Source organism: Kogia breviceps, chromosome 15 (genome assembly GCF_026419965.1).
Source record: "Kogia breviceps isolate mKogBre1 chromosome 15, mKogBre1 haplotype 1, whole genome shotgun sequence".
NCBI lineage: Eukaryota > Metazoa > Chordata > Mammalia > Artiodactyla > Physeteridae > Kogia > Kogia breviceps.
The window spans coordinates 74,768,255-74,789,363 of record NC_081324.1 but is presented as its reverse complement, the minus strand read 5'-3'; the positions used below and the strand labels follow the sequence as shown (position 1 = coordinate 74,789,363).

The 21,109-nt window shown below is 43.2% G+C and overlaps 1 protein-coding gene across 4 annotated transcripts in view; it reads right to left on the bottom strand.

Annotated features, from left to right (window-relative positions):
• The window catches only part of PTPN11 (protein tyrosine phosphatase non-receptor type 11), a 70,150-nt gene that overhangs the window by 7,572 nt on the left and 41,469 nt on the right, over positions 1-21,109 (bottom strand). Inside the window, exons 7-14 of one of the 4 annotated variants that reach the window (XM_067016028.1) lie at positions 19,587-19,683; positions 17,075-17,154; positions 16,790-16,948; positions 15,041-15,172; positions 10,796-10,950; positions 9,814-9,881; positions 9,162-9,313; positions 5,625-7,097 (exon numbers count right to left, since the gene is read on the bottom strand). In XM_067016028.1, the coding sequence (XP_066872129.1) occupies positions 7,053-7,097; positions 9,162-9,313; positions 9,814-9,881; positions 10,796-10,950; positions 15,041-15,172; positions 16,790-16,948; positions 17,075-17,154; positions 19,587-19,683 (888 nt within the window). In that variant the 3' untranslated portion in view covers positions 5,625-7,052. Of the gene's footprint in view, positions 1-5,624; positions 7,098-9,161; positions 9,314-9,813; positions 9,882-10,795; positions 10,963-15,040; positions 15,173-16,789; positions 16,949-17,074; positions 17,155-19,586; positions 19,684-21,109 lie in introns of those variants that run through there. The other 3 variants (XM_059040547.2, XM_059040545.2, XM_059040544.2) reach the window with 3 other exon arrangements.

Here is a 21,109-nt window from a genome sequence, read left to right as displayed (position 1 = left end):
AGTGACTTTCATTCACCGTTGTTGAGAGGGTGAACCGGTGCCATCACTTTGGTACACAACTGATAGTACCAACTAGTTAGTATCTGGTAATGATGAAAAGGCACATATATTTTACAACCTTAAACGTTTACTTCTTGAGAAACTCACGCACCCAAGCCTAGAAAGAGCTGACAAGGTTGTCCAGTGATGTGCTATTCCTAACAATGTTCACCAAGAGAACACTGAATACCTCACATTCATATCACGAAATAATATGCAACAGGGAAGAGGAAAAGTGTTTGTGTGTGTGTGTGTGTGTGTGTGTATCAAAACAGATTACATACACAATGTTAGGTGGAAAAACACAAACTGCAAAACAATGAAACAGTATATCATCTTGCTAAACATTCTAAACATAAAAACAATGTCATATATTGCATACAGATATTTGTATTTAAAAACTTTTTAATACAAAAAGAGACTGCAAGGCTAGTTACTGCCTTGGGGTTCCGAGGGTGAAGATGAGGGGTGGCCCTGGGGGTGGGTATCAAATGGAATCTCAGCCATATAGCAGTTACACTTGATTGCTTTTAAAAAGAAAAAAGATCTGAAAGAAATGTGACAAAAGGAAATGGTCTATTATGGGTGTGGTACTGAATGTTTTAAATTTTTCAAAGTAAAATGTAAAGCATAAAAGGAATTTAAATCCACCAGTGGAATTTCTTTTTCCTCTCCTTGCTCAAAACTCACCAAAAACAACAGCTAAATAAAAAATGAAAAATCTTACTACACATAAAACAAGGGAATGCTACAACTCCAATCTACAAACTATAAAAAGTGTCTCTGATATAGTACTGTGAAAACTGGACCAAAATAAGAAGGAAGCTGAGAAGCAACACATACCCCTCAGGTAGTAGCAGGAAAAAGAAACCCCTGAATGTCGCTATCCCAGGAGTGAAAGGCCTGGGGCTGAGCCATGGCAGGCCATAGGAGAAGTGGGGGAAGCCTTGTCAAGAGCCAGTTAGTTCAACACAGTAGAAAGGCCCACAGTCTGAAGAGCCCTTTCTGCCATCCACTGCCACCCTCCCAGCTCAAGTGGCCTAGAGGAGAGGCAGGGTAGAAGGGAGCATCATTAACCCCTCTGGCTCTACAGGCATTGCAAAGAGTCAGAATGACGCCCTGAACACCAACACACGGATGTGCTCCCAGGGCGAAGGTAACAGGGCACTGAGACAACACACCCAAGCAAAGCTGTGGACCTTGTCAGCCACCCTGCCTCCCCTCGCTATGGACTATCCAATAATGAAGGGGTAGGCACAGTACCTATATAAAGAAGGGGGGAAGGTACAAAAAGGAAAAAGGGAGCAAAGAGCAAAAGGCAGATGGAGAAAACACATCAAAAAAGAACCTAAACAAAGAAAGAAGAAAAGATGAACACAAATAGTTCTGCCTTAATATCATAGACTTTACAGACATGAGCTTTCTTAAAAAAGAGCGTAAATAAGAGATTATATGACAACAGAGGAGATGAAAAGCAAGCTGGAGAAGCAACAAAAGGAAATAGAAGAAGAAAGACACAAAATATAGTAAGTTCAAGTCTAATTAGAGATAGCAAAAAATTAAATAACTAAAAACATAGAAAGGGACATTGTAAAGTCTAGAGGAAAACATATTTTTTAAACTATTAATAAAATAAAAGTGATAGAGAAAGCTACTAAGAGATTTGATATATATTATGGAATTCCTGAAGATGGGGACAAAAAAAACAGAAAAAAATATTCTAGGACATAATGCAAGAAAATGTTCCTGAAATCTCAAAGGAAAAAAAAAAATCTGAATCTGCATTTTAAAAGGAAAAACTTCACAATCAATCTCCCAAACATCAACGATAAAAAATATGCCTGGATGGGCTTCCCTGGTGGCACAGTGGTTGAGAGTCCGCCTGCCGATGCAGGGGACACGGGTTCGTGCCCCGGTCCGGGAGGATCCCACATGCCACGGAGCGGCTGGGCCCGTGAGCCATGGCCGCTGAGCCTGTGCTCCGCAACGCGAGAGGCCACAATGGTGAGAGGCCTGCGTACCGCAAAAAAAAAAAAAAAAAAAAAAAAAAAAAGAATATGGCTGGATTGGATCTCCAGACAGAAAAAGTCAGTCACATATAATGGGGGATAATCAAATTGACTTTAGACTCCAACACAGCCACGAATTCCAAAAAATCCTGTGGGAAAAAAAAAACTCAAGAATCTTATACCCTTCTAAGTTACCCTTTAGATATAAAACCAATGTTCGGACATTTTTAAGCATGTAAAAACTTAAGAGTGCAATTATCTTAAAAAAAACCCAGCTAGTAATGAAATCTAGCCAACAGAGATAAATCAAAACAAAGAATTCAGAGAAACAGAAACCATGATCAAAGGACTAGAGTTTTGACCTAAATACAGCAGTAACACTGAACAACTGTCATAATTATAGATATAAATGTCATAAACCATGACAAAAATCAGGAGATAAAAGAAAAATGTGCTAACTCTCTTTCAGAGTTAAATATCAATTATTATTACAGTAAAAACAGTTAAAATTTTCTAAGCACTGGCTTTGTATCAGGCACTATTTGAATATATTATCTCATTTTAATCCTCATAACAATCTTTTGAAATAGATACTATTATTAGCCCTATTTATTATTTATGTTATTTATTTATTTTTTTTGGCCACGCCACACGGCACGGGGGATCTTGGTTCCCCTACCAGGGATCGAACCCGCGCTCACTGCAGTGGAAGAGCGGAGTCTTGACCACTGGACTGCCAGGGAAGTCCCAGCCCTATTTAACAGATGAGGAAGTGGTGTGCAATTTCTAGTCATAACCTTAAAACAGGGGTTGGCAAACTAATGGCCTATGGGACAAACTAATGGCCTATGGGACAAATCTAGCCCAGACCTTTTTTTTTTTTTTTTTTCTCCTTTTGCGGTACGCGGGCCTCTCACTGTTGTGGCCTCTCCCGTTGCGGCGCACAGGCTCCGGACGCGCAGGCTCAGCGGCCATGGCTCACGGGCCCAGCCGCTCCGCGGCATGTGGGATCTTCCCGGACTGTGGCACGAACCCGCGTCCCCTGCATCGGCAGGCGGACTCTCAACCACTGAGCCACCAGGGAAGCCCTAGCCCAGACCTTTTGCAAGGCTTTTAAGAATAGTTACTTCATCACAAGTTTAATAGTTTTTAAAGGGTTGTAAAAAAAGAGAGAGAATATGCAACAGAGACCATATGCAACTGGGAAGCCTAAGAGACTCACCACCGTCTGACCCTCAACAGAGAAAGTCTGACTCCTACATTAACAGGCAGCTGCTTGCCCTCCACTTCCTCCTACTCTCTGCAACCATGTGGAAAAGGAGACATCCTAAAGGACAGTAGAGGGACAAGACCGAATGTACCTGGGTCCCTGGATGAACCTAGGTCCCTGCCCTATACCCTCTGATCCCCTAATTGCCTGCCAGCTTGGACTTTTCTGTAGAGAAATAAGCTTCTGTCTTGTTTAAGGCACTATTATTCGGCCTCTGTTAAAGCAGCCAAACCAAGTTATTACAAATTGCAGTCATTACAGAACTTATAGTCTAGGGAAGAAATTGCAAAAAAGAAATCCGAGGAGAAAATGTTTCATTGAGTCTATATAGTATTTGAATTTTTTTGAACTGGTTTTAAAAATTTAAAGTCCGTGTGAATAATCACCTCTGAATAGCAGCCACACACTTTTTAGCACTGAAATGCTGACTTACATAAGAAGTAATTTTTTTAAAGATACAATATAATTTAAAATTAAATACTAGCTGAAAGAATTGACAGAGAACATCACTTACTTAAAATTTGTAAAATCCTAACTCATTTTTTAAATAAAAAATTTAAATATACAATAAATAAGCTGAAGCATAAAGATGCTTTCTACTCAACACTTTTTAAAAAATTGTGGTTTAAAATAAAACACATGAGATATATCCTCTTAACAAAACGTTATGTGTACAGTATAATATTGTTAACCACCTGCTATTGGTGTACAGCAGATCTCTAGAACCTGTTCATCTTGCATGACTGAAACTCCATCCCCCCATTTCTTTCTCCCTCCTACACACTTGCTTGAAAATCAAAATAAATATTTCTACATGAAGTGATGACAAAAGAATTTTCCAATGAGGACTAATTAATGCAAATGGAACAGGAATTATTTTTTTAAATCATAGCAGCTCGAGGAATAACATAAAAATGCTGGAGCTTTTTAGCTTATTTTGGAAAAACAAGAAATAAAACTGATTCACAAGTCAGATGGGTTTGTTTCTCGGAACCATGACAGCCCAGGCTGTCTTATACATCAAGAAAAATTCTCAGGGGGTAGGGGCTGTTTTGTTTCATTTTGTTTTGTTTTGCTTCGGGGAGTGGAGGGAAATTTATTTCAGAGGACGTCTAAAAAATGATCTGAAATTGATCTATCCTCCACTGGAATTCAATGACTTAGCATGGTTACCAAGTCTCTTACAATGTTTATAATAAATCTTACGGTCTTGTCAACTGACACACAGCCAAGGTTGAAAGGAGGAACCAACCATGAGGCTCTAAAATCATCTGGTATTAACTATCTTTCCATGTGAGTAACCCCAGTGACATTCTTAAACCTTAAATTACAAAAAAGCCCAAAAGCCCAGAGCAGGGAGAGAATAAAATGAAAATGCTCTTGTCTAAGTTATAGAGCAACAAGACGATGAATCCAGGGCGCTCTGGGCTCAAATGTCAGGATTACAAACATGCTGACTCCTTCCACATCTAACCACAGAATCTTACTGATTCTACTCTCCCTGGGCTCACTATCAGCCCCTGCTATCCTGTCCAAACCACCATCGGTTCTCACTGACGCTGGTCTCCCTGCAGCTGCTCAAGCCTCGTGCCCACCCAGTCTTCCCTCTCAAGCCAGGGCCCTCTTTTTAAAATGACAATCTCTTTTTTTTCATAAATTTATTTATTATTTATTTATTTATTTTTGGCTGCGTTGGGTCTTCGTTGCTGCGCAGGGGTTTTCTCTAGTTGTGGCTAGTGGGGGCTACTCTTCGTTGAGCTGCACAGGCTTCTCATTGCAGTGGCTTCTCTTGTTGCGGAGCATGGACTCTAGGTGCGTGGGTTTCAGTAACTGCGGCACACGGGCTCCGTAGTTGTGGCTCGAGGTCTCTAGAGTGCAGCGTCAGTAGTTGTGGCGCACGGGCTTAGCTGCTCCACGGCATATGGGATCTTCCTGGAGCAGGGATCAAACCTATGTCCCCTGCATTGGCAGGGGGATTCTTAACCACTGTGCCACCAGGGAAGACCCGAGGATCTTTTTATGTCACTCGCCTGCTTCAAAATCCTCAGTGATTTCTCATTTTCCTTAGGATAAAGTTTTAAATCCTCAATATGGCCTGCAAGACCTGCCCCCTTGAAATCTGGCCTTTGCTGACTTTTCTAATCTCACCCAACACGCCCCATGCTCTCCCTCTAACTCCTTCTACTCCATCATACGGATTTATTTCCATTTCAGGAACATGACTACTTAAATTTGAGGATCTGGCACAGTGCCTGGCACATAATACAACTAACTTTAATTAATGCAGGAATGAATAAACAAATGAACAAATGTGAAAACACCTTTTTATTGAACCAAGGAGATTATGGAAGATATGTGAAGAAGCACAAGGCTAGGGAAACAAATAAAATAGTCAGGAAAAATGGAGGCATGGCCTCATGCCTATATTTGTGTATACACACACACACACACACATATATGAGAGAGAGAGAGCGGGGGATTATATAGAGAGAGCTGGACAAGAGGAGTAATTAATTTGCTAATTAGCAATTCAAAGAATATTATACCAGTACAAACAAACATACCCAGTATCCAGATCTTGGCTTTGAAATACCACTCTTCAATAAGAAGAATCAGGGCTCCTTAGAAAAATGGCTGGGGAAGTACAAGATGAACCTAGATCATCTTGTGGTGTCAAAAAGAGTAAGGAAGTAATCAAAAATGGGAACATATCAAAAAAACACAGGAACCAACTCGAAAAGGTTCCCACTAGGCAAATTTGGGACAGTTTAAGCAACAGAATAAGTAACAGTAATGGACTATAACCCATTCTGACATAAACAAATAAATGAATAAATAAATAAGGGAGATGGGAAAGCTATTCCTTATAGTAGGCTTCCATCTAATAAATGAAAAGGGAATGGTGGAAAGAGAAAATCGCCATTGGGCAAATGTCACAGTGGTAATTTTTCCTGGCAAGAATTGTGAATGAATATAAAACTGGTAGGCAAAAAGTATGATGAAAAACTGTTCTTTTATATAGTTTCTTGTATCTACCTATAAGATATTAATTAAAAAGAGAAAGACAGCAACTTAACAGTGGAGAAATCAGACAGACAACACCTTGATCAAGTGATCAAAGTTAACACCGCCCTTGGTTTGTTTTGGAGTGAAACAAACCAAGAGGTAGCTCATAATGTGATACACCAGGAAGGACACAGCATCACTTCTACGACCGTCTTGTCAAAAATGCATGACCTGAATCTCATCAAGAGAACACATCATCCAAATCCAAACTGAGGAGCATTCTACCAAGCAACTGGTCTGAACTCTTCAAAAATGTCAAGGTCATGAAAGATAAAGATTGAATACTGCTCCAGATTAAAGGAGACTAAAAATACATGACAACTAAATGCACCACGTGACCCTGAACCACACGAAGGATATTAGTAGGACAAATTGGCAAAGTCTGAACACGGTCTATAGATTCGAAAATAGTTACTATATCAATGCTAATTTCCTGATTTTGATAACTTTACTATGCTTATATAAGAGAATGTCCTTATTTCTAGGAAATACACATCAGAGTATTTGGAGGCAAAGGGACATTAATGTTTGTAACCTACAAACATTTCATTTAAAAAATTATATAGGTATATATAAAGTTATTTATATATGTGTGTGTGTATATATATATATACATATGGAGAGAGAGAGAGAATATGAACCAGTGATAAAGTAAATGTGTTAAAATGTTAACAGTCGGAAAGGTGGGTGAAGGGAATTCCATTATACTGTTTCTGCAAATAAAAAAAAAAATGTTTTAATTCTAAAATGGAAGTTAACAAAAGAAATCTACTTCCAAGTAAACAGCAATGTGAGAAGATCCATTTATAAAGAGCTGAGAATTTTCTCAGTCTTGCTCATTTGCATTTCCTCTAGATTCCCACCTCTGTTTTGCATTTCCTCCTTCCAATGCTGTCTGTTTCTCTACTGCCTTTTCTTTTTTTCATTTATCCCTCTGTAGCACATTCTTCCACTCCCAAAGGTCCTTAATGCTTCATAATTTTGGAAATGACTGTATTTCAAAATAATTAATTATCCTAAATGAGTTTTGTTCTTTTGCTTAATGTAAAAATCAGGTGGTTTTAATGTTCGTAAGTCTGCCACTTAAGCCTTCTGCTAAAATAAAGTACTTCTTACTTTACCCCTAAATCAAGTAGCAAGTTCCTACACTGAATCAAACAATACAATGCAGAAAACAACATATTACGGGATCTAATTTTTAAAAATAAACATAATCTAAGCCTACACATATTTAGGCTACATAAATCCAAAAGCTCATATACCAAATAGTAGTTCATGTGCTGACACATATTGGCACCAAAAAAGTATTGGCTGAGTGGATGAATTCATGCATGCATTCTAGTACTCTTGGGATGGGATTACCAGGGACATTCAGTTTCTATGGTCTACATTCTGTAGACTACATTCTGTCTACGTTCTACCTCTCCTACCCCTCACCTCCAATAAAAGAGCAGCAATAAAGGTTTTTTGGTTTTTTTTTTAAAGTAGTTCCTAAATCCAAATTACAACTTCAAATTCAGGGTCAGAGGGACCATATATGGTAATGGGAAGATCTGAAGTGCCAGAAAAGCTGGGAGGGAAAGTCCCTAAATTCTCCAAAACAAGAAGAAAAACCAAAGCTTCTGAGTGAAACAGAGAGCTTTCCCCCCAGCTTTTCTGAACAAGACGACATTATGTTCTTCAAGATATTCCCAAATAACTTCCCATTTGTACCAACTGTACTATACTCTCTTGTATTCATTAGGAGTCCTTCTCTTTGGGCAACTTTATGCTTTAAGTATTCCTGGCCCAAATTAATATAACTGGAAGACAAATATAAAATAGCCTACAGTGACCATCTATAACAGTTCATAGCACTTACAATAACACAAAGTCAGACTTAAAGCAGTAAAGTTCAAAACCAGTAGCTTGTTAACTATTTGACGGTACCTTTCTATACACACACTGCTTCTGAAGATGTTTTTGTACAAGGAAACAATCTAGTGAGTATTTCTGTGTGGACTGAGAACTTACTAAACTAACTAATTTGATAACGTGGCTGCTATGCTGCTAGGCTAGAAATCTTTCAATTAGGTGGCAGGTCCTATTTTGAGAAGCTGAGTTTTCTGGAAGGCAATAAACAGGGTAAAGCAGGCAAATACTGTTGATGTTTAGACACTATCCAGTCTGCAGCACAGCAGTGGGGCTGGGGCTGGGGCTGGCAAGGGAGATAAACCTAAGCTCCCAAAAGAGCAGTCTTCTCAATCCTCTTTAACTCAGCTTTGTGTCTGTTATGAATGGCTTCCAATGGAAAGGCACCAATGCCACATTGTTCTTCATTATGCATGGCTTATTAAAATTGAAATTTTACTGTTTCCAACTCGACCAAATTGGTGGTTCAACCCCCCATGTGCGATTAAGAGTGAGGTGTTCATTTAAGAGATGGAATCAGGATGAATATCGCCTGGACCAAAAGTGGAACAGGCTGGAAACTTTGCGGCTTTGTGTTCTAAGCTTGCCATGTGAGCCTGGGAAAATCCCAATTTTTCTGTGGCTGTTTCCCCAATCTGTCAGGCCTGGTGCCCCTTCCTGAGCTATTCCATACTGAAAAATCAGAGCTGTGAAGTAGGGAATAATTTGTTTCCAGAGAGGCCCTTCCTGGTTGGGAACTTGTTTCTCCTTTTCAAAGAAAGACAGCTGTCTATCAGAGCCTGTCCTTTTGCATGGAAGGAGAGCATATCCAAGCTGCCCAGATAAAAACACTGAAAATCCACACGCCAGCCTTCTAGGCTTGGTACCTGCTCTTCTTCAATCCTGCGCTGTAGTGTTTCAATATAATGCTGGACAGCCATATAGATGAATCGGTACTGTGCTTCTGTCTGGACCATCCCTGACCTCTGAGACCGCACCATCTGAATGGTTTTGGGAACGTCAATGTCACAGTCGACACCTACAAAGCAAGCACCATGGAGTATCAGGATAAAATGCAGAGACAATGTGAAGTGGTTTAATGCACAACTGTTAGCAGACGCAGAGGTAAAGCAAATTTAGTCTCTAATGTTCTAACCGAACATGTTCCAAGGGCTACAGCACTGGCCTTCTGACCAATACCTAGGATCCTAGAAGATTACAGCGTAAAGGGTCAGCAGTGAGGGGTCCCTCACGTTCCAACAGCATCATCCCCTACCATCAGCAAGGATTAGGCAGCTGCATGTTCAACAAAAGACCAGACCAGTGGCACCCACAGCTCCTAGGCTTTGTTTTATGCCCAAAGCTCAAAGAGCATCACTTCTGTTCTCTGGCAAACATACTGAAAGCTGAAGTCTTCAGCCTAGATTTTTGTGAAAATATTTTAACGTTCAATTCTCTTCTACAGGCTATTTTCACTAGCACTTTCTTTTCACAAACTGAAAACAGGAACCGTAGCTTCTCGTCCTCCAGATGACCTACCTTTCTCTCTGATGATGTCAATAAGAATATCAATCACAATGAACGTCCCTGTTCGGCCAATTCCAGCACTGTGGGCAGAAGGGTGAAGAGCGAGGACAACGGAGTCATTCATGAGGGTTTTATACACAAAACAAAGCTATTAATATTAACAGAAACAATGTCTGCTCTTGGGAGTGTTTATAAGATTGTGTATTTATATTTGCAAATGTATTAGCAAAGAGCACAGGGCTTTGGACTCAGTCCATCCTACACTTGGAGCCCAGCACCCCCAGTACAATGTGCCTGAGGCAACTCCCTTAACCTTTCTGACTCTCAGTTTCCTCATCTGTGAAATGGGTTGTTGTGAGGATCAAATATGAGTAATGGATGAAAAGCACTGAGCTCAGATGCTGGTATAGAGCAAGTGCTCAATAAAAGGGAGCTTTTAAAGAACTGAATAAATAACGTTTCACACACATCTACTTGCCTATGAAAGAGATTTAGGAAACCAAACTTTCCCCAGTATAATCATGAAACCTCAGCTTGGGCACCAGCAGCCTGAGAACTCTGGTGCAGAGGCCATGGGCCTGTTTTCTAGAAGCCTGGATGGGGAGCGGTCCGAATCTTCTGAAGCAAACAAGTATATTGTCAGGGGAAAAAATATACCTTATTTCCGTGGAAAAAGGGAACAGAAGCACAATCAAAGAGATGAATCCTAAATTATTGTATTAACAAAGAAAACCAAGCAAACGTTACCAGACTAAGGGCTCCTTGAGAATAAGGACTGTGTTTACCACCCTGTGCCCCACCACCCCCAGGTACACGGTGGTCCCGTAGGATCTAGAAGAAATGTACTTTGGGTCAAAGTGGTCCCTTAATGCCTCAAACAGAGATTAAATTTTTCCCTCAGTTAAAAAGCTGCGCGGATGGGCAGGTAAATACAAGCCCCCTGGGCGTCAGGACACGGGACAGGCAGTGTCCTAGAGGTGGAAGTGTTGGTCACCTGCAGTGAACCACCACAGGCCCCGCGTCCATGATGCTCTCCTGCTTATGGTGGACCTCCTCCAGGAAGTCCAGCACGCCCCCGGGGTCACTGGGCACTCCGTGGTCCGGCCAGGTCCGAAAGTGGTATTGCCAGACCGTTCTCTCCGTATTCCCCTGGAGTAGAGCCAAGAAAAACCAGAAAAGAATTAAATAAATCAAGGGGTTGAGGACTCGTCTGGTCCCCATCTTTCCCAGATCCTACATGGGCCAGGGGACCGGGCCCGCACAGAGGCTCCTCACACACTGTTTACAGGTCCCCTGCACGAGTTTCCCAGATCCCTCCTCCTTCTGGGTCTGGCTGAGCAATCGTGGAGGCAACCCTTGGCCTCTGTCATAAGAGCCAAGATGTCTTGTATGGCTATTTGTCCTTCTGGAAACTACAGCCTGAATCAGTCTCTGAATCCTCAGCCAGGGGCAGACGAGGTCCCTGATCCTCCTCATCCAAGGGCAGCTCTACCTGGGAGGCAACTGAGGCCTCTGGGACTCAGGGCTCTCCTCCCACCAGATGAGAAAACGGGTATTCCCTCAAGCACTTGCTCCTCTTTGTCTTTTTGTACCTGGCTCTCCTCCCCTCCCCCAACACACACTTTTATTATAATATGGTATTTAAAACTCTGTTTGGTGCAAAGCAGATAAGAAGACAGGCTTTGCAATCAGATGAGTGGATTTAGGCCCAAATTTCAGGATTCACACTCACTGCGGCCCCTGGACATCTCTAAGCCTCAACTTCTTCATTTGCCGATGGAGATAAGAATCTCTCAGTCACAATAGCATTGTGAGGACTAAACAACGTCAATGAAACACACAGCCACTGCGCAGTAGACAGTTAACAGACTCAGCAGGTGCTCTTCTGAGGGCTGACATTCATAAAGGTCAACAAGGGTACCAAGACCACAAAAAACCAAAAAGCATCGTGTTCTGGGTCTACCCAGATTAGATCATTGTAACAGCACTATTCGTCACTACATCTTCTTTCTACATATCTGGAGACAATCCAAGCTAAGTAACATTTTTAAAGGGGATTTTAAAAAAGAGAGAGAGTAACTAGACCAGTGTTCACCACCAGTAACCTTCAGAACATCCAGGGAATCTGAACCACAATCAAGATCCTTTCTTGAATTACGTGCATTTAATTTGCTGACTCAGAAAAAGATTTTTCTGGATGTTACCAGTGAGCTAAAAATCAGGGGACTACCGGGGTCACAGAAAGGACAGGGAACGAGAGAGATCCAGCATCCTTGCTCCTCCTCCTTCGTAAGTGGCCACTGAGGTCTCTGCTCCCACCCCTCCTTCCCAGGCAATTAGGAGGCTTAAATGAGATCATGTGATAGCACTTTAGAAAACATGGAACGAGCTCTATAAAAAAGCCGATAATCTGTGACCAGCAATTCTGGAGAAACGATCGGTCCCACATCAGCACGTGCATCCGAGGGTGCAAAACACAAACCCCAACGCCAACATTTCCCGTACCTGCTCCCCCCAAATCTCCGATAACAAGAAGATGGATGGTTTACCACTAAAACTGAAGAAAAATCCACCTGCTACTGAGAAACACCTGATAATGGGAAGATGGGTAGTTTATCACTAAACCTGAAGAAAAACCTATCTGGAATCTTTGTCTGATGTCCTCTAAATCTCTGTCTCATGTCTGCTTGACAACTGCTCTCTCAGTCTCTGCAATCGATTGAACCTCCACCCTCTCCCCACAACCACACCCCCGTGGACATCAGAAGTTTGACATCCCACCCTGGACCACAACTGCCAAGGCTTCCAGCTCACTTCAGTCCCCCGACCGCCTCATGGAACTCACCAGACCACTGAGCCCCTCCTCCACCCTCCGCCTGCCTCCTCCTGCCCTTGCTGCTGGCTTGCCCAGCTCAGATTCCACGCACTCTCCTGACAGCCACTCTCCATCACAGAGCTCCACTCCCTCCATCCTCTCTCCATCCACTGCACGCACAAACACACACACCCCACCCCGCCCCAGCAAAGCCCCAAGCCTGGACGAACCTAACCACCCACTTTCTCTGTTTTGTACCCAAGGAACAGAGTGTCCTTGGAGAAAACTCACACCCAGGTGACTGGTATCACCGAGTTCATCTTCACCACCTCAATGGGCACTCGGCACTGCCCAGAAATGTACTGGATTTCTTGCTCTGCTACACAATGACTATTTCATCCTTTCCCCACTTTCCCCAAGCATTTCGCCTCTTCTTATTCCCTTTGAATGGCAATGGATGGCCTTGCCTCAGGCCTGATAGAGAATTTAGAGCAAATCCCTGTCAGCTCCCCTCCCTGTATCTGTGGCCACCTTCTCCTCTTTCCCTCCTGTGGCCAAGAAGTACTATCCCCATCAATCAAAGCCAACCCATCCATGCTCTAGATCCCATCCCCCTCCTCGTCCAGCCTCCACCCTTGCCTCCCCAGCATCCTCGCCTTGACGTCTCAAAGGCATCTCAAACTTTCCGTGTCCGGCAGGTTGCGTTTCATCCTCCCTCCCTCCTCAAATCTGCTGCCGCCCTCACCCCTCGTTCACGTCATCATCAAATCCCTTCACATTTACATCCACAATTATCTCCACCTGGTCCCCTTCTTTCCATTGCCCCTACCATCTTTTACCCAAACGATTCAAGCCCTACCATCCTGTATATCTTCCAGCTTTTCAGCCCTCTGCCACAGGGCCACCGTCCACTCAGACTCAAACCCCTACGATGTCTGATTCCTCCTCCTCCTCCAGTAGCCAAACTATCCCTACACAGCCTGCAGACTTCACCCCCCCCCAAGGGGTCTCTCACATCCCTCGCTTCTCTTCTAGAGTTTATTCTGGCATTTTATATCATATTCATTTCCAAAGGAAGGAAAAAGAAGCAAAACGTGGAGAGAGGCCATCAGACCTAGACCTCTGTGGAGCCCTCCTGGTTACAGGCGTCCTGGCCACTGGAGTCCCTCCATCCCACTCCTCCCTCGGGGGGCTGTAAGACACCTTCCTGGCACCTGTCTCCACACATGTGTCCACTTGGCACAAGAACCGTCACAGGTCCTACAAAAGCCAATGAATAAAATTTACATTTCTTTTTTTTTTGGCAGGGGGCATGCCTGAGGCATGTGGGATCTTAGTTCCCCAACCAGGGATCGAACCCGGGCCCTCTACAATGGAAGCACAGAGTCCTAACCCCTGGACCAAAAGAGAAGTCCCTAAAATTTACATTTCTTCCCATGAGAGTTAAGGCTCTTCCCAACTTGGTCCCAATCTCTCTTGACCCAAGTTTACTCCCTCAATTCCCCACTTGCCTTCATTCCCTGTAAACCCCATTTCCTTGACGTTGGCACTTCAGAACCCTGGCTGACAAAGACACTTCATCTGGGAGGCCCTCCCTTCACCATCTTCTCCCACAGAGACCCCGACCTAAAGGCCCACCCTCTTCTGAGACAGTCTCCCTGATGCCCCAGCTGGAAGGAAGCCCAGCCTCGGCAGAACCCCAGCACCTTAGACAGGTGTGACAGCCGGTGCCTGCTCGACAGCACAGGACTTTGTATACGTGGCTTCTCTCGGCTACATGACTGCAATTCCCTGAGGACAAAGGCTATTTCGCTTACCTTTGTGTCCCCAAAGGACCTTGAAGAAGTAAGCCCCTCTCACCATGAAATTAAAATGAATCCAAATCTTGTTGGATTCAAAGTTAGTCACCCCAGGGACAAACCTGAACTACAAGCAATTAAAAGCTGATGCCATGGAATTTGGTCACTGAATAGGCCTCAGGGCCTTTGCACTCGCTGCTCCCTCTGCTTAGAACACTCCTCTCCTGACCCTCTGGATGCTGCTCCACCTTCAGGTCTCAGCTTGCATGGCACCCCCTCAGAGAGGCCCTCCCTGTTTACTCCATCTCGGGTACCCAGTCACTCTCTAACATACCATCCTGTGGCTTTCACAGCTGGAGCACAACCGGAGAGCTTAGTTGGTTATTTACTCCTTAACCTTCTACCTCCCTAGGCTCTGTGGGGGCAGGGATTGTGCCGGTCTGGTTTGTGATGTATCAGTAGTACCTTGACGGTGCCTGGCACATAGAAGGCGCCTGATAGATGGATGTTATTCAATGAGTGAGCGAATGCCTGAACGCATGCAGACAGGAGTAACCGCACGACCCTGGATTAGCGCACACCATGTGCAGTTACCAAAGTCTCTAAAGTACGACAATATACTTACTTGTCCAACCTTCGAAAGTTTAAGTTCTCTTAACGTATAGTCATGAGCAGCACTTTCTTTGACGTTCCTAACGCGCATGACCCCATATTCTTTTAGCGCGTACTCATCAGGCCAGTATTTGACACATTTACTCTGGAAGGGATCAGAGAAAAGACAGTTAATCTCTGTGAACTCTGACATGAAAGGCGAAACCAAAAGAAAACCAACGTTCAAGTCTTCCTTGATGACCACTAACATGAAAATGGCCTGTCTGGGTTTTGAAAGAAGGAAAGAAGAATTCAAAAAGAGAAGCAGGTGTGTGGAGAACCAGGGAGAAGTGGGAAGAGAAAGCCGCTACTGCAAAATTGTCTAATTTAAGCCACAGGTCCAAGGAGAGTCAGTGTTTGTTTATTTCTCTCTAAAGAACCAAAGAGGCAGAAAGAAGGGGACTACCCAGTATGAGGGTGCTGTCTAGCATGCGCTCAGTTCTGAATTCTAGAGATCTGCCACTCTGAAGGGAAGGCAAGCAGGGGCTCTGGAGGTGGATGGGCTGCCCAAAGAGCCAGACTGTCTGGTCCATTTCCGTGCCAGTGTAGGAGGTCTCCCCGCCTTATCTAACCCAAGTGTGAATAACTCCAGCACAGAGAGGCAGCTGATGGGGTTTTGAACCAGCTGCTTTTTCTATATCCAGATCCATCTAATACCTGCTACACACGTCACCTTCGCTTAACTGAGTGCCTGGGACGCCAAGCCTGCAAGAGCTGCTGGCTTCAGAGCAGGCAGATTGGAGAATACGGCACCAAGGGAATCATTCTGGCTGCCAAAGAGGAAGATATTTTGCTCAATGAGAGATGAGTCTGCATATATTTGATGATGTGTCCTGGGCAGAGAATGCCTTTGTGTCTTGTTTTTTCCTGGGAGCAGTCACCCACACCACTCACTTTCAACAACAACCAAGACACAAATATCAGCAAGAGAAATCTACCTTGTACATTAGGAAGACAGAGAAATTCACTGTTATAAAACAAGAAATCAGAGAGCAGCTGCAGACATCCCCACAGTCAATGACTGAGGGAAAGAAAAAAAAACATGGCAGGAGGAAAGGTCAACAGAAGAATTAATGGACAGTGTTTACTTTTCTGCTTAGCATGGCTTATGTGGTCTTTTTTTCTTTTTTTTTGCAGTACGCGGGCCTCTCACTGTTGTGGCCTCTTCCGTTGTGGAGCACAGGCTCTGGACGCGCAGGCTCAGCGGCCACGGCTCACGGGCCCAGCCGCTCCGCGGCATGTGGGATCTTCCCGGATCGGGGCACGAACCCGTGTCCCCTGCATCGGCAGGTGGACTCTCAATCACTGTGCCACCAGGGAAGCCCAGCTTTTTTTTTTTTTTTTTTTAAATAAATTTATTTATTTATTTATATTTTATTTTTGGTTGTGTTGGGTCTTTGTTGCTACCCACGGGCTTTCTCTAGTTGTGGTGAGCAGGCTTCTCATTGGGATGGCTTCTCTTGTTGTGGAGCACGGGCTCTAGGCACGCGGGCTTCAGTAGCTGCAGCACACGGGCTCCACAACGCAGGCTCGGTAGTTGTGGCGCACGGGCTTAGTTGCTCTGCGGCACGTGGGATCTTCCCGGACCAGGGCTCGAACCCGTGTCCGCTGCATTGGCAGGTGGATTCTTAACCACTGTGCCACCAGGGAAATCCCTATTCAGTTCTTAACATGTTCAACCTGACATGTCCAATACTTCAAAAAAGTAGAGTATATAGCATACCTTTCCTCTCTCCACTTCTTTTGTTGTCATGACAATCACTCGGGAGTTCTCTTGAAACACCATCCGCCAAAAGTCATTCACGGTGTTTTGCAGGCAGCCTTGTGTGGCAATGTAACTCTTTTTGGGCTTTGAGTTGTTGCACTTGGTTTCAAATTCAGGCTAGAAATTTAGGAAGAAAATACTTCAAACATCTGAAAACTGCTTTCAGGCCATGAGGAAGGATTTAAAATACAAAAACTGGCTAGCAATATACAGTCAGAAAACACCACGAGAAACAAAGTTTACCATGATAATGTTTGCATTGATGTAATCTGAAACAGGCTCATTGGGATCACCATCGTGTAGGACAACCCTGGTGTGATCAACTGGAAGAAAAAGAGACCATGGTCACAAAGGTACTGAGACCTCTTCAGGACAAATCAGTTCAAATCAGTTCATCCTCAACGAGTCCAAGTTTTGCTCATTTCATGATAAAACAACATCAAAAACTAAATCCTAAACGATAATCTGAATATGATGCCTCATAATGCTTTCTTTAAGAGAATAAAGTAGCAATGTCAATTCCCTGGTTTTGATAATGTACTATGGATATATAGAATATTATCATTGGGAGAAGCTGGGTAAAGGGTACATGGGAACCCTCTACATATTTTTGTAACTTCTTGTGAGTCTAAAATTATTTCAAAACAAAAGGGATTTTTGGGTTTTTTGGGTTTTTTTAGAGGAAGAGTAAACTACAGGTAAATGACATGATGTCTGAGATTTGCTTCAAAATAATTCAGGGAGAGAAGAGAAGTGTATCAGAATATAGATGAATCAAGATTGGGCAGGAGTTGACAATTGTTGGAGCTGGGTGATGGGTACATGTGGGTTCTTTATACTATTCTGTCTACTTCTGAATATATTTTAAACTTGCCATAATAAAAAGGGTTTTTTTTTTAATGAAGTAGAGTTAAATACAGTATCTAGAGAACAGGATTCTGATGATAGTATCTCCTGACCAAATTTTATACAAAAGTACATTACTGATTTTTTAAAAATCTGAGTGTTCTACCTAAGCAACACATTTTACACTGAGAAACAGTAATAAAGTTGTATGTCTTACTAGAATAATGTTCTTTTGCTTCAGACTCCCCATCTTTAAAGAATATGATGTTAATCAGAAGAAACATCTGATTGGATCTTTAAGGGAGGAAAGGGCAATAATATTCTATTTATCAATAGATACTGCATACCACTGTTCCCTTCATCTTTTCCTACAACTGCACATCTTACTAATGAGTACCATTTAGACCTCCTGAGCAGAAAGGAAAACTTACGACATCAAGAGGGCAGTGCTTCCCCAACGTCATGAGGGCCATGCTGTGGCTCAGAATGATTCTCTACAAATTCCTCACTGTCTCTCCTCAGTATTAGAAATGCCTCCACTTTCTCCCATCCTCACCTGCACACGTTACAAATATCCATATGGATGTGATATACATACACACTGTGTGTGCGCACCTATGTATACAGAAAGGCTATGCCACACACACACACACAGACACACACACGCACACATGGGGTGGGTTTACAGTATCTGACAAAATAGCTCTGACCTGAGGAGGCATTCATTACAGCAGTGCTCTCCGATCTGATCATGCTGCCCAATAAACTTCAATAATAAAGTTTCTGAACATTGAAATATATATACAATTATAGATACACACAAGCCTTATTTTTAAATTGGGTAAAAACATTATGCACGCTCTGCCATCAAGCTGCACATCAGATTTAAAATTTTCTTTCTTTCTTTCTTTCTTTTTTTTTTTTTTTTTTTTTTTTTTAGATAAAGGATGTAAATCAAGAGACGTTCTAAATGTTCCTTCCCTGTCCCATAGCGGACTGCCTTACCCAGCCCACTCTGGAGACCCTGCATTAGAGCCCAGGGTTAAGAGCAGTGACTTTGGGGGCTCCAGTACCGGTTCTCCCACTCACTTCCACTTGTGACCTTGCTAAAATGGTCCCTAAAAATGGGGATAATAAGAACTCCTGCTCTGTGTGCACGGGATCCGGATGAAGTGAGACATGGCCTCCGAGTCTGGCAGAGAGGCAGCACTCGGGCGAGGTGAGCTATCACAACTGTGTGGTGCCGTTTCTGGGATCCTCACCCAAGGCCTACATCCTTCTGGGCCTCTTTTTCACTGCAGTTCAACTCAGGCTCTCCCTGGCAGCATCCGGGTGTTAAAGGAGGTACTGCTTTATGAATATCACAAGGTCTGCTTCTGAGCAAAGCATAGGTATGCACCTGAATCTCCAGTAGTTCGAGCTCAAGGGATGAGGGGTGTTGGAAAAGATGAAGGGAACGGTTGAAAGAACCCCCAGGAGGAGCTCGTCTGTTCCCCAGATGAGGGAACAGAGCCCCAGAAAGGAGGCGTGCTGTCCCCAAGACCCAAGGGCTGGGTGCTACAAAGCAAGGACACAAGCCTGGGACCCTGGAGGCTGATGGTTGAGACCCTGGGAGATGGCAAGCCTTAAGATGATCTCTCCTATGCGGACAAAATTAATTAACAGAAGGAAACAACCACACACTAAGCCTCCCAGTGGCCATTTTACTCTGTAATCAACGTCACAGGAACTCAGTGAAGGAGGCCACCCATCCCCAAAACAGCTGATTATTTTGGAAACTACTTACAATTAAAAGGAGCTAAGGCCTTGGATCTGCTGAGAAAGCACATGGCCCCCAGAAAAGTTACTGAGACACTGGGAATCAAAACCTCCAAGAACGACTATTATGGAGAAATATACTGATACTTACAGGGCAGGATGTTTTTATATCTATTTTTGTTTTTATTCTCTTGCCTCTGACCCTCTTTTCGGCTGTAGAGAAGTTTGCACTCCTGTTGTTGTAGTGTCTAGAGAGAAACAAAAGTAAATATTATTATGCATCAAAAGCTTCGAAAAACAAAAGCTTGACCCAGCACTTCCACTTTAGGGAATTTATCCTAGGGAATGTTCACGAGTCGTGGGCAACAGCTACAAGAAAGCTCACCTTAATGCTATATCAAGAGTAGCAGAAACACTGGAGACAACATAAATGTCCAACCAGAAAGGGCTGCCTAAATAAACACTTCCGTTCATTCACACGAAAGATGTTCTACAGACGTTTGAAAGATATCCTAGGAGAGTATTTAATGCCTTGGAATGATGATCAGAGTAAGTATTAACTGAAAAGCAGGTCAAACTTCCCAAACAGTGTCTTACGTAAGCCCATATGTCTGCATGCACCTGTGTATATAAGAAATGGCAGAAGGATGTGCACCAAAAAAGTAACGGGGATTATTTTTTTCAGAGCGGTGGGATTATGCTTTTTCTTTTTCTTTTCTTTCTTTTTCTTTTTTAACTGTTTTTTGCCTACATTTGCTAGAATAAATAAATATTTATAGGAAGAGAAACCTTTTAAAATAACAATTATTAAGAATGAAAACCAGTGAGCATTGGTATACAGCATCCAAATAATACATGTGATCCATGTTCCTGAGGATTTCATGATCTGCCTTTTACCATTGATTAATTCAGAGCAAGCTGAAAGTCAGTTCTCAAATTTGGATCCTGCGGGACAGTAGAGGTAGTTCTGGTGCCACTAGATCATGGGCATGCAAGCTTTGTTAGCAAGGCTTTAGAGTCCTCCTATGCCTCAAACCCATGTCAGTGCCCTGGGCAGCGAACCTGCGTCTGCACAGACACCCGCTCCCCTGTGCTCTGAGGGGAGGGGGCCCCTATCCTCTCTGCAGCCAGAGACGGAGGAGGAGAACTCTGGGGCTCCCAAAGCGAGGGGTCAGGAAGGACACCTCTGCAGGTAAAGGAGGTGGGGAACGCGATCAGGGCAAGAGCCTAAACCAGGCAGCCACAGCGGAGCTGGCCCCAAGGGAAGAGAGGATGTGGGGAAGTGGTGAGAAGCACCAACTGCAGAAACAGACAGGAAGGTGGACAAGCCAGGCTGAAGCATTTTCAAGGAGTAGGTTTCATTTTCAAAATTACCAGAAGTGCCTCTTCAAGGGACCCTTGGTTTCAAACAAGCCTAATTTGAATGGGAAATCACAAATGGGGCAAATCAAGAAAGTGAAAGGAAGACTAAACAGCTAAACGGCTGGGGGGGAGGGGGAAGAAGTGTGTTATATATATTTTTTAATATATTTATATATGCTAAAATGATTTTCCCTTAGAGATTTCTCTACAAGGAGAGGCAGAGTCAGTATTTTGTAAAACAGCAGCCCTGTTATATTTCCATTTCATTTATCTGAATTTCACAGACAGGTATGAAAGTCAGGAGTTTAAATT